A 12,645-nucleotide genomic window follows, 5' to 3' on the forward strand; every position below is an offset into this window, starting at 1 on the left:
TTTTTTCTCATTTTGTTAACTTTTTTAAATCAATCTAACATTTTTTCCCATTATCCATCTATCTATCTTGAGCTACAAAATGTTAATATTATCAATGTGTTCATTGTGCTACTTATTTGTGTTCATTTTGGTCCATTTTCTTGCCTATTTTGTTCATTTTTCCACTAATTTTGCTGCTTATTTTTTGTCTTCACTCATTTTGATGTTGTCTATTTTTGGCCAATTTATTCCTAATTTTTTTTTTTTTTTTTTTTTAACTTTTTTTAATCAGTTTGACATTTTTTGCCATTATCTAGCAACAGAAGGTTCAGTTTTTATTAATTTTGCCAAATTTTGAAATTTTTTTCAATAATTTTGCTGTTTATTCTTTGTCTTCGTTCATTTTGATGCTTACGTTTGTCCATTTTTGGTCACTTTTTTCCTTATTTTGTTTACTTTTTTAATCAGTCTGACATTCTTTTTCCATCATCTACCTATAGCAACAAAATGTTAATACTATCAGTTTATTCATTGTGCTACTTATTTGTGTTCATTTTTGTCCATTTTCTTACCTTCTTTCTATCTATGTCACAGGTTGAATGACATAAATAAATAAACACATACATGACCTCAAACCTACAAAATACCTGATACTAGTTTGATTTTCATCCAAATCATTCACACATTTTGACCAAATACTTGGAAAATCTGAAAAAAAACCCCCAAAAACTTCCGTGTTAATTCATTACTTTGATCAGCACTAAGAGATTATCATCATTTAAAGTGTCCGTTTGAGTGAAAACAGATGATTCATATTTTTTTGGAGGTTTGTAAGTGCAAATGAAAATATAAAAACTGGACAAAGGTACTTTTAGATGTTTTAATCTTCAGTTTTAGTCCAACTGTGGCTTTTCACTTCATAAAAACTCAACTATTTTCCAGTTATTTCACTGGAAAATTGACAAAAAGGTTCAGATAAGCTGTGTTTGATCATTTTTGTTCTGTTTTATCCAAAATGATGGAGTTTCACCCTTTCATGCATGAATTATGAAAAAAAAGTTGATTGTTTTTAGATTGATTTTATTTTTCAAAATTAGGCTAAAATTTAAATGCATTTTGAGCTTTTTTTTTTCTTTTTAAATATGGTTTTATTTAGAAGATATTTAACTTTATGGAATCACAGAGAAGTCCAAATTCCAAAACTAAGAAGATCCTTTTTTTTAATTGAAAAAATAAATATATATATTTTTTGCTCATATGAAAAAAGGTATCTAGATTTTTTTTTTTAGATTGATTTTATTTCTCAAAATTTGGCTAAATTGAAAAGCATTTTGAGTTTTCTTTCTTTCTTTTTTAAATATGGTTTTATTAAGAAGATATTTAACTTTATGGGATCACAGAGAAGTCCAAATTCCAAAACTAAGAAGATACTTTTTTTAAAATGAAAAAAAAAAAAAAAAAAAAAAAAATATATGAAAAAAGTATCTAGATTTTATTTGGATTGATTGTATTACTCAAAATTAGGCTAATATTGAAAAGCATTTTATTTTATTTTATTTTATTTAAATATGGTTTTATTGAGAAGATATTTAACTTCATAAGATCACAGAGCAATCCAAATTCTAAAACTAAGATGATCCTTTTTTTTTTTCATTGATTTTTTTTTTTGTTCGTATGGAAAAAAAAGTATCTAGACTTTTTTTTTAGATTGATTTTATTTCTTAAAATTAGGCTAAAGTTGAAATGCATTTTGAATTTTTTTTTTCTTTTTTATATGGCTTTATTATAAAGATATTTAACCTCCTGAGACCCAGGAAAGTACAAGTTTCAGCTTTTTTAATATTAAATATTTGCCTATATGGGAAACATCATGATGCAACAGCTTTTTCAGATGCTTTTTTTATTTTATGGAATATCCTTTGCAGTGGACAGTTTTTTTTTTGTTTTTGTTTTGTTTTAATAAAGCTGTGAAACTCTTGGCCCATAGCTGGGTCTTAGGAGGTTAACTTTCTGAGATCACAGAGCAGTCCAAGTTCTAAAACTATGATCCTTTTTTCATTGTATTGCTCAGGGTCTATAAAGACTGCCCCCATGTGGTTTGGAGAATATTGCCTTTTTAATTCACCATCATTTCAATGGTGGAAGAGTCAAGTTTTAGGGTCAAATGGACGACTGTACAACTGTTAGAACAGACTGCACTGATACTAGAGCTAAAGCTGGGTTTCTGCAGGTATCCAAAGACCTACTTTAATACTTTTTAATGCCACTTTAAACAGATTTAATGCCCATGTCCAACTGCGGCCCCTGAACTAAAATGAGTTTGACACCCCTGCTTAATATAATCAAAATAAATAATGAATAACAATGCTTTTTTCCATCAAGTGTATTTAATTTTTTAATGCCTCTGGAGATTGAATTTAATACTTTTTGATGCCATTTAAGGCCTCAATTGGTGCAAAATCTATTTAATGACTTTTAATGTTTTTTAATGACCCGCAGAAACCCTGTAAAGTGTTAAAAATAACAGAAAATACAATATACTGTAAAAAACAAAACAAAACAAAACGAGAAAAAGAACAGTCTATGAAACGCTGTTGGTTGTTAATTTTTCAGTCACTATAAAAACATTCACCAAACTGAACACAACTAATCACGAAAAAACAGTTCTCTCTCCAATTTGACTTTATTCATTTAAGTAAAATAAACCGTGAACAGTCCAAGTGTAAACCCACCGGTTCATTCACCTGTTCAGGAAATGACAACGCAGACGATAATGTGACAGAGTTCAGCTTTAAAACAACACATTCCACGGAATTTAAGTCATTAGACCCTTTTCCATCAAAATACCAGGAACTTTTATTACCAGGAACTTATTTACCTGGGTAAAAGAATTCCTGGTCATCGGTGTGCTTTGCGTTTCCATCACACCCCACAGTTCAGGGTCATTTATTCAGATTAGGCTGATGACGTAAAGGGGGAGTGGTCAAAGAAAGTGCACCACACCTCCAGTCCAGCAGGATTTCTATTTTAACAGTGAACGAATGTCCCAGAATTAGAATTAAAACTTCAGACTTCAGATTTTTTTGGCAACAATTCAAACTTATCTTGTATGTTTTTCTTTTTACAGACACATGTATCCTCGTCTCCTGTTTTATTTTCTCAAAACCCTGACGTTCTTACAGGATTTGCAGCGTCTGTTTCGTTCCATTACATGCTGTAGTGTCCAACAGTCTTCGTTTTCTGACGCCCATCACACCTCGTCTTCCTCATGGCTGTTACCTCCAGGCGTCTGCCCCCCCCCCCGTATGTCCAACCCGTTCGTCCGTAGCCCCCGGGGTCATTTGAAGAGCTTGAACTTTCGCAGCAGCGGTTGGACGGCGTCTTTGGGGTAGGGCTTCAGGGCCAGGCAGGTGGGGATGTTCTCCGGCTGTTCGATCCACAGTTTATGGGCCACGCCGGCCTGAGTCAGGGTCTGGGATAAACCGGACAGAGCAGCTTCATCTGGAGCCTGAAAACACAGACGCACGTTTAACCCTCTGGTATCTGACCCATAGAAGCCCTTTAACCTCCAGAAGAGTGTCATCTGCACAGCGCTGAAGTCATGTCAGAAGGTTTGACATAGAATTTGTTTTTAAGCTTTTAAATGATTTGTATTTTATTAACTTAAGCTGTACACAAAAACACCAGATACTCAAGAACTGTCATATGTTTACAGGGTGGGGAAGCAAAATGTACAATATTTTGAGGCAGGGATTGAAAGACAGTGTATGACCAATTAGTTTATTGAAAGTCATGAGAATTTATTTGCCACAAGAAAATGTCCATAATAGAAAATGTTTTTATTCTATGTGTCCTCCTTCTTTCTCAATAACTGCCTTCACACGCTTCCTGAAACTTGTGCAAGTGTTCCTCAAATATTGGGGTGACAACTTCTCCCATTCTTCTTTAATAGTATCTTCCAGACTTTCTGGTAATAGTTTTGCTCATAGTCATTCTCTTCTTTCCATTAGAAACAGTCTTTATGGACACTCCAACTATTTTTGAAATCTCGTGCATTCAGCAAATCACACACTCTTTGACGTTTGCTTTCCTGATTACTCATATGGGCAAAAGTTTCTGAAAAGGTATGGATAATAGTGTTAGGTATGATTATGACATCAGTATATGTTTGGGTTCAAAACAATTGATGTAGTGCCTGCTGAGAAAAAACAACTAAATGTTCAGTGTACATTTGGATTCCCCACCCTGTAACCCTTTAAATGCTATGTTTGAAATATAAACAAACTATATTTTTTATGCAAAAAACTTTTTTTTTTCCAATATACGACATAAAAATTGGATTACTTTACAAAAAACTGTTTTTCATTCTGGCATATGTCAATGATTAACACCAACACTGGTAAATATGAATTATTATTTAACCCATAGAGACCCACTGGTGACCAAAATCATTTACTGATATTATTTATTTATTATTTACCTTTATTTCACCAGGAAAACCTAATTGAGATTAAACATGTCTTTTCCAAAAGTGTCCTGGCTAAGATGGGCAGCAGTACATTAAACAGTTACAGACACAAATATATAAAATAAATATAAAAAGTTAAATAACTGCTGATCCGTTAATCCTATCGATACATGTCAATAACTGGTTCTTCATCTTTTCATGGTCATCAGATATGACCCATTTGGATGTACAGAGGCTCCGTAGTTACCATGGAAACAGTCATTTAATGAGAGATTTGACTGAAAAAGTTACTGTTTATGTTTTATAAGTTTATCTAGGTTTAGGTTTAGGTTGGTTTATTTCAGACACAGACATAATACAAAACGTGAAACAAAAATAAAAATAATAATAAATAATACACAAATAAAAAAAATCAAACAATAGCAAAATAAAAATAATAATAATGATAAACAATACACAAAAAAAAAATCAAATAATAGAAAAAAAAAGAACAACTGTTGTGCCTGAAAGGGAGTAGGAAGAAGCCAGTGCTTATCCAGTCCTACCGCTGATTCCAGTCCTCAGACTGTTAGTGCTGAACCACTGCATATACAGGGTGGGGAAGCCAAATGTACAAGGAACATGTAGTTGTTTTTTCTCAGCAGGCACTACGTCAACTGTTTTGAACCCAAACATATGCTGATGTCATAATCATACCTAACACTATTATCCATACCTTTTCAGAAACTTTTGCCCATATGAGTAATCAGGAAAACAAACGTCAGAGTGTGTGATTTGCTGAATGCACTCGTCACACCAAAGGAGATTTCAGAAACAGTTGGAGTGTCCATAAAGACTGTTTATAATGGAAAGAAGAGAATGACTATGAGCAAAACTATTACCAGAAAGTCTGGAAGTGGAGGAAGCAACAAAAAACGTACCAGAGCTTTTATTAAAGCTCTCAAATCCAAAATCCTAAAGGATCCAACCAAATCCATGAGAAAAATGGCAATTGAACTTGAGGTAGACAACAAGAGCGTTAGAAATGCAGAAAAATAGGATTTGAAGTTAAAATCTTACACAAGAACACCAAAACACTTGTTGACAACAGCAACAAATCCAACTTTAGCAATTTTTGGGAATCATGTTTATGTCCGCCTTCTAGCCCAGATCTAAACCCTCTGGATTCTGCTGTTTGGGGCGTTTTAGAACATGCACCAATAGAACATCACACAGCAATGTCCACTTTCTTAAAGATACTATTAAAGAAGAATGGGAGAAGTTGTCACCCCAATATTTGAGGAACACTTGCACAAGTTTCAGGAAGCGTGTGAAGGCAGTTATTGAGAAAGAAGGAGGACACATAGAATAAAAACATTTTCTATTATGGACATTTTCTTGTGGCAAATAAATTCTCATGACTTTCAATAAACTAACTGGTCATACACTGTCTTTCAATCCCTGCCTCAAAATATTGTACATTTTGCTTCCCCACCCTGTAAACATAAGACTGTGATTATCTGCATATACTTCTACACACACATACAGTCACATACACACCAGCTTATGTCTACTGCTGTACACACACATCTGTACCCCCATGTTTACACACACACACACACACACACACACACACACACACACACACACACACACACACACACACACCGTACAATAGAACAACCTGAAAATCCAGTTCATGATCACACCCTTCCTTGAGCCAGATATTGTGAAAATAACATTTCTTTGTACATTTTTTTGAATTTCTGAATATTTGGACAGTGCTTGAGGTCCACCCCCAACCCATTCCAAAGCCTGACCCCACACACTGACACACACACACTTTTCACACTTTCCTGTGAAATTCCCACATCCCCTCAGGTTACAGCCCCCCTCTCTATGGGCAAATAGTTTTTGTATGTTGGCTGGTAGTTGATTTTTATTGGCTTTATATGTAGAAGTTGAACTGTGTAAAAATTCACCAAATCATTGAGTTTTAATAGTTTTGACTGCCAGAATAATAAATATCTATTTTTTAAAGGCTATACCCTGCTGTAATGCTTTTATTTTTATGCTGAAAACCACTCCCCCTTCCTAAGCCAGCCATGAAGAGGACAAGGTGCACCACATTCACCCTGTCCCAATTAGCTGACCAACGCCCCCGGCCCACCCCGGCCCACCCCGGCCCACCCCGGCTCATTCATTTGTGTCCTTTCTGACTGTGGGGTCTGAAATGAATGGGTTAGTCAACCTCTGAACACCATCACAGCTGTGTAGCAAGTAATTAATAATACTGTAGATATTACAATTATGTGTTTTTATCTGTTTAATATTAAAGAATGTGCAAACTGTAAGGTATATAAAACTTTCAAAAATTAAATCTTAGATCACACAAAATATAAATAAAACAGATACTGCAACAAAAAAAAAACAACTACAGGATGGAGATGCAGTTTTCAGCAGGGAGCAGAATTCAGCACAACAGCAGCACTGGGCCTTTATGGGTTAGACCTGGTCTAAACCCGGTTTAAACCTGGTCTAAACCCAGTCTAAACCCGGTCTAAACCCAGTCTAAACCCGGTCTAAACCCGGTTTAAACCTGGTCTGAAACTGGTCTAAACCCGGTCTAAAACTGGTCTAAACCTGGTCTAAACCTGGTCTAAACCCAGTCTAAACCCGGTCTAAACCCAGTCTAAACCCGGTCTAAACCCGGTTTAAACCTGGTCTGAAACTGGTCTAAACCCGGTCTAAAACTGGTCTAAACCTGGTCTAAACCCAGTCTAAACCTGGTCTAAACCCGGGCTAAACCCAGTTTAAACCTGGTCTAAACCCGGTCTAAACCTGGTCTAAACCCAGTCTAAACCTGGTCTAAACCCAGTCTAAAACTGGTCTAAACCCGGTCTGAAACTGGTCTAAACCCGGTCTAAAACTGGTCTAAACCCAGTCTAAACCCGGTCTAAACCTGGTCTAAACCCGGTCTAAACCCGGTCTAAAACTGGTCTAAACCTGGTCTAAACCTGGTCCAAACCTGGCCTACACCTGGTCTACATCCAGTCTGAACCTGGTCTAAACCTGGTCTACACGCGGTCTAAACCTGGTCTACACCCAGTCTAAACCCCGTCTAAACCTGGTCTACACGCGGTCTAAACCTGGTCTACACCCAGTCTAAACCCGGTCCAAACCTGGTCTAAACCTGGTCTACACCCAGTCTAAACCTGGTCCAAACCTGGTCTACATCCAGTCTGAACCTGGTCTACACCCAGTCTAAACTCTGTCTAAACCCCGTCCAAACCTGGTCTACACGCGGTCTAAACCTGGTCTACACCCAGTCTAAACCCGGTCCAAACCTGGTCTAAACCCGGTCTAAACCTGGTCTACACCCAGTCTAAACCCGGTCCAAAACTGGTCTACATCCGGTCTAAGCCTGGTCTACACCCAGTCTAAACCTGGTCTACACCCGGTCTAAACCTGGTCTACACATGGTCTAAACCTGGTCTAAACCTAGTCCAAACCTGGTCTACACCCGGTCTAAACCTGGTCTAAATTCGGTCTAAACATGGTCTACACCCAGTCTAAACCTGGTCTAAACCTAGTCTAAACCTGGTCTACACCCGGTCTAAGCCTGGTCTACACCCAGTCTAAACCCGGTCCAAAACCTGGTCTACACCCGGTCTAAACCTGGTCTACACCCGGTCTAAACCTGGTCTACACCTGGTCTAAACCTAGTCCAAACCTGGTCTACACCCGGTCTAAATTCGGTCTAAACATGGTCTACACCCAGTCTAAACCTGGTCTAAACCTGGTCTCCACCCGGTCTAAACCTGGTCTCCACCCGGTCTAAACCTGGTCTAAATTCGGTCTAAACCTGGTCTACACCCGGTCTAAACCTGGTCTACACCCGGTCTAAACCTGGTCTACACCCGGTCTAAACCTGGTCTACACCCGGTCTAAACCTAGTCCAAACCTGGTCTACACCCGGTCTAAATTCGGTCTAAACATGGTCTACACCCAGTCTAAACCTGGTCTAAACCTGGTCTCCACCAGGTCTAAACCTGGTCTAAATTCGGTCTAAACATGGTCTACACCCAGTCTAAACCTAGTCTAAACCCGGTCTCCACCCTGTGAACCGGCTCCCACAGGTCGGACCGGCTCTTACCCCCAGGACCACCTTGTGCATACAGTCCAGGTCGGACCGGCTCTTACCCCCAGGACCACCTTGTGCATACAGTCCAGGTCGGACAGGTACCGCTGCGTGTCCGGGTCTGCGTAGTGCACGTGCACGGCGGCGGTGGCTGCGTGACACGCCTGCGTGATGACGGCCCCCAGAGGCCACGACAGACTGTGGACCAGGTCCGAGCGGACCACCACGTACTGGACCAGCCGGCCGGGAGACCCCGCTCCTGAAGCAGCCATGTTCAGCCGGACCGGAAGAGGATGTGGTCTGTTTATGTTCCGGTTCAACTGCTGTGGAGCATGCGCAATATGACACACACACACACACACACACACACACTGCCCCCTGGAGGCAGGAGGAGGGAACAACACACACACATTAAATATAGAAACAGTGGAGAGAGAGATTATCTATCTATCTATCTATCTATCTATCTATCTATCTATCTATCTATCTATCTATCTATCTATCTATCTATCTATCTATCTATCTATCCTCTTTTTTAATTGTGCTACTTATTTGTTTTTGTCCATTTTCTTGCCTATTTTGTTCATTTTTTAATCAATTTTGTCTCATTTTGTTCATTTTTCACTAATTTTATCACATATTTTTGTTTTTACTCATTTTGATGCTTATGTTTTTTAATTTTTGTTCACTTTTTTCTCATTTTGTTAACTTTTTAAATCAATCTAACATTGAAGAAGGAGGAGAAGGAGTGGTCTTTTTTCCTCCGCTCCTCAGTCTCATAATCTCACATTCATTCGTTCCATGTTGTTCTTGTTCATGTTCTTCGTCGTTTCATCCACTGATGTAAAAAAAAAAACCACAGGACAAACAGATAAATGTCACAATAATTATTTATTAAGCATACACATTATAATATAAATATAAAATATGCTATTTTTGTTTTTAAAATTGGTGAGACATCATTATATCTGTGTTTTAGACAGACGACCATACAAACAGTTGAAGATTCTACCAAAATCTGCTGGAACTTCTACGCAGCTGTAACAAACCGGCCGTGATGGCGCCGCCCTAAAACCAGCCCGACCCGTTAGTTCACAGAGACGCAGCAGAACCCACCAGGAACTGACCTGGGATCAGCAGAACCCACCAGGAACTGACCTGGGATCAGCAGAACCCACCAGGAACTGACCCGGGATCAGCAGAACCCACCAGGAACTGACCCGGGATCAGCAGAACCCACCAGGAACTGACCCAGGATCAGTGGAACCGAAGAGGAACTGACCCGGGATCAGCAGAACCCACCAGGAACTGACCCAGGATCAGCAGAACCGACAAGGAACTGACCCGGGATCAGCGGAACCGAAGAGGAACTGACCCGGGATCAGCAGAACCGACCAGGAACTGAACCGGCATCAGCGGAACCCACGAGGAACTGACCCGGGATCAGCAGAACCGACGTAGGAACCGACCCGGGATCAGCAGAACCGACCAGGAACTGAACCGGCATCAGCGGAACCCACGAGGAACTGACCCGGGATCAGCAGAACCCACCAGGAACTGACCAGGGATCAGCAGAACCAATGAGGAACTGACCTGGGATCAGCAGAACCAACCAGGAACTGACCCGGGATCAGCAGAACCAATGAGGAACTGACCCGGGATCAGCAGAACCAATGAGGAACTGACCTGGGATCAGCAGAACCAATGAGGAACTGACCCGGGATCAGCAGAACCAATGAGGAACTGACCTGGGATCAGCAGAACCAACCAGGAACTGACCCGGGATCAGCAGAACCGGGATCAGCAGAACCGGGATCAGCAGAACCGACGAGGGAACTGACCCAGGATCGGCAGCGCCTCAGCCAACGCCACCATGAACGGGGGGTGGGGGGGGTCTAGCTGGTCTTAGATCAGCCGTCCTAGTCTAAGATGCTTTATGAGCACAATAACCTACCGTATATTCTTTATATATATTTTCTTACTGGAGTCCCACGATGGCGTTTAGCAGCATGATTATGCACCACTCAGTTTTATTTTTCTAGTTCCGAGAAATAAAGAGAAAAAAAAAGGAATTAATCAAAGAAACATCGAACATACTGATGATCGTCGTCACTGTACTTAAGAGACGAACTCGTCCACAGTGAAAACAATCGATAACAATCAAATCAGATCAGAGTGATGACATTTGGTTCAATTCAGGTTCACCTCAGCCGACGACAGATGGACGATCATCACATTTGGACCAAAGTGAAAGTTCATGACATCAGCTTCTGTGCGTTTCATTGACACGTAATCAGACCATGAAGTACAGCTTTAGTCGACTGAATCTAAAGCGAATTGATCCCAAACCTATCAATGACAATAAAGAACAAATAGTCTGAACAGTTTTTTTTTTTTTATTTGTGTGTGTGTTTTTAACTCTTTTTTTTTTTGGTTTGTATTTTTAATAATTTTTTTAAATTTTATTTTATTATTTTTTTTGTATTTTTTGGTTGACATGCTGAATCCTTGTGTTTTGCAGGTTTGTGGTCGATCAAAAGGAAAAGTACTGGGCGAACCACTCCTGGCGCTGAGCGTCCGGGGAGTCGATGGAGTCCTTCATTTCAGGAGGGCTTCAGGAGAGCAGAACCAGAACCAGAACCAGAACCAGAACCAGGACCAGGATCAGGACCACAACCAGGATCAGGACCAGGACCGGAGACAGTGAAAAACACACAGTTAGAGACAGAAACATGAACAGGTTCAAACTGGACCAACAGCAGAAAACCATGTGTCCCAGATAAGGATGTAACGATTACCGGTATAACGATAAACTGTGGAAAAATCGCAGACAGTTAGTATTACAGCTAAAATTCTAATTATCATGATAACCGTGTTTGATTAGCGCACTTTTCCAGAGAAAATGCCTATGTACAGATCTGCTTTTATGTCAAATATGTGAGTATAGTTTGAATCCTTCTGTATCAGGGCTGTCCAACTCATGTTAGTTCAGTTCCATATTCAGCTAAATTTGATCTGCAGTGGGCCGGACCAGAAAAATAATAACAGAATTACCTTTAAATAATGACAACTGCAAATTTTTGTCTTTGTTTTAGTGGAAAATCCATTAAATTATGAAAATAGTTACTTTTATAAATTATCCAAAATAAAAAAATAAAATAAAATAAAAAATAACCCTGAAAAAACTGACATTTAAATTAAAAAACGTAAGAAAATTTAGTGCAATTTTAACAATACTATTCCTCAACTTCTCATTTCTCCATGTGCATTATGGATCAGATCTACAGACACTAAACACTGAGGAACAGGCAGAAAAAATGTTAAAATTGTACTTAATTTTCTTCAGACATTTCAGGTTGTTCATATTTGTTCAGGTTATTCACATTTTATTGTTACAGGATAGTTTGTAAATGTTTTCATAATTTAATGTTATTTTGTGCACTAGGGCAAAGAAAAAAAATTAAGTTGTTAATTCTAGATTTTTTTTGGCTTAATTCAAGACTTTTTTTTTTACTTAATTGAAGATTTTTTTTGCTAAATTTGAGATTTTTTTTGCTTAATTGAAGATTTTTTTTTTTACTTAATTGAAGATGTTTTTTTTTTTGTTTAATTGAACGTTTTTTTTTTTACTTAATTGAAAAAAAATTTTTTTTGGCTTAATTCAAGATTTTTTTTGTTTTACTTAATTGAAGATTTTTTTTTGCTTAATTGAAGATTTTTTCACTTAATTGAAGATTTTTGTTTGGCTTAATTGAAGATTTTTTGCTAAATCTGAGATTGTTTTATGGCTTAATTGAAGATTTTTTTTTACTTAATTGAAATGTTTTTTTTTTTTTGGCTTAATTGAAGATTTTTTTTTTAACTTAACTGAAGATTTTTTTGGTCTTAATTGAAGATTTTTTTTACTTAATTGAAGATTTTTTTGGCTTAATTGAAGATTTTTTGCTAAATCAGAGATTATTTTTGGCTTAATTGAAGATTTTTTTTTTACTTAATTGAATTTTTTATTTTTTTTGGCTTAATTGAAGATTTTTTTTAATTTAATTGAAGTTTTTTTTGGCTTAATTCAAGATTTTTT

At 37.9% G+C, this 12,645-nt stretch overlaps 2 protein-coding genes across 2 annotated transcripts in view; both read right to left on the minus strand.

Moving 5' to 3' along the window:
* Positions 1–2,643: 2,643 nt before the first annotated feature.
* Positions 2,644–8,856, minus strand: LOC115415303 (putative peptidyl-tRNA hydrolase PTRHD1). The gene is made up of 2 exons (XM_030128826.1): positions 8,630–8,856; positions 2,644–3,487 (listed from the first exon to the last, which is right to left on the minus strand). Exons 1-2 carry the CDS (start codon positions 8,837–8,839, stop codon positions 3,317–3,319), a joined length of 381 nt encoding a protein of 126 aa, XP_029984686.1. The 5' UTR covers positions 8,840–8,856; the 3' UTR covers positions 2,644–3,316.
* A 2,144-nt stretch (positions 8,857–11,000) lies between these two features.
* The window catches only part of fam184ab (family with sequence similarity 184 member Ab), a 219,361-nt gene continuing 217,716 nt past the window's right edge, over positions 11,001–12,645 (minus strand). The window contains exon 20 of the mRNA XM_030128825.1: positions 11,001–11,179. Within this exon, the coding sequence (XP_029984685.1) occupies positions 11,171–11,179 (9 nt within the window). The 3' untranslated portion in view covers positions 11,001–11,170. The remainder of the gene's footprint in view (positions 11,180–12,645) is intronic.

Source organism: Sphaeramia orbicularis, chromosome 24 (assembly GCF_902148855.1).
Source record: "Sphaeramia orbicularis chromosome 24, fSphaOr1.1, whole genome shotgun sequence".
Lineage (NCBI taxonomy): Eukaryota > Metazoa > Chordata > Actinopteri > Kurtiformes > Apogonidae > Sphaeramia > Sphaeramia orbicularis.